At 47.1% G+C, this 467-nt stretch overlaps 1 protein-coding gene across 1 annotated transcript; it reads left to right on the forward strand.

Moving 5' to 3' along the window:
• Window positions 1–3: 3 nt before the first annotated feature.
• On the forward strand, window positions 4–462 carry LOC109131889 (ninja-family protein AFP4-like; the record flags this gene model as incomplete). The annotated part of the gene is made up of 1 exon (XM_019243063.1): window positions 4–462. A coding segment is annotated over one exon (459 nt), but the record flags the coding sequence as incomplete, so codon positions are not given.
• Window positions 463–467: the final 5 nt, after the last annotated feature.

The following is a 467-nucleotide window of genomic DNA, read 5'->3' on the forward strand; positions in this document are numbered from 1 at the left end:
GTACCTAATCTTGCTGCTAACAATCTCTTGCACAAGTATTTCATCTCAAGCAACTATCTTTGTCAAACAACAGACTCTGATCAGAGCCGGGAACAAGAATCGAACAAGAAAGAAGCTCAAGAAGAGGAGGAGGATGAGGAGAAAGATGTTGAGCTCACGTTAGGTCTTTCTCTTAATGGACAGTTTGGTACGGATCCGAGATCGAGGAAGAGGAAGAACTCTGAATTGGGTCGATCTTCTTCCATACCCCAAGGTTTCTTTTTCGTCGATGAGCTAAGATCCGGCGGCGGAGATACGCAGCGTGGTGTTAAAGACATGTTCCAGCTGGATCGGACGCGTTCTCTGCCTGTTGTCGTAACCGAGATGGAGACAACAGAGAGGAAGAGGATGCGATCGGAGAAGACGAGGGCATTTATGGAATCTCCGGTTCATCCTCTGTCAAAAGATAAAAACAGAGCCCAAACCGC

This window comes from Camelina sativa, unplaced genomic scaffold (genome assembly GCF_000633955.1).
Source record: "Camelina sativa cultivar DH55 unplaced genomic scaffold, Cs unpScaffold07329, whole genome shotgun sequence".
Lineage (NCBI taxonomy): Eukaryota > Viridiplantae > Streptophyta > Magnoliopsida > Brassicales > Brassicaceae > Camelina > Camelina sativa.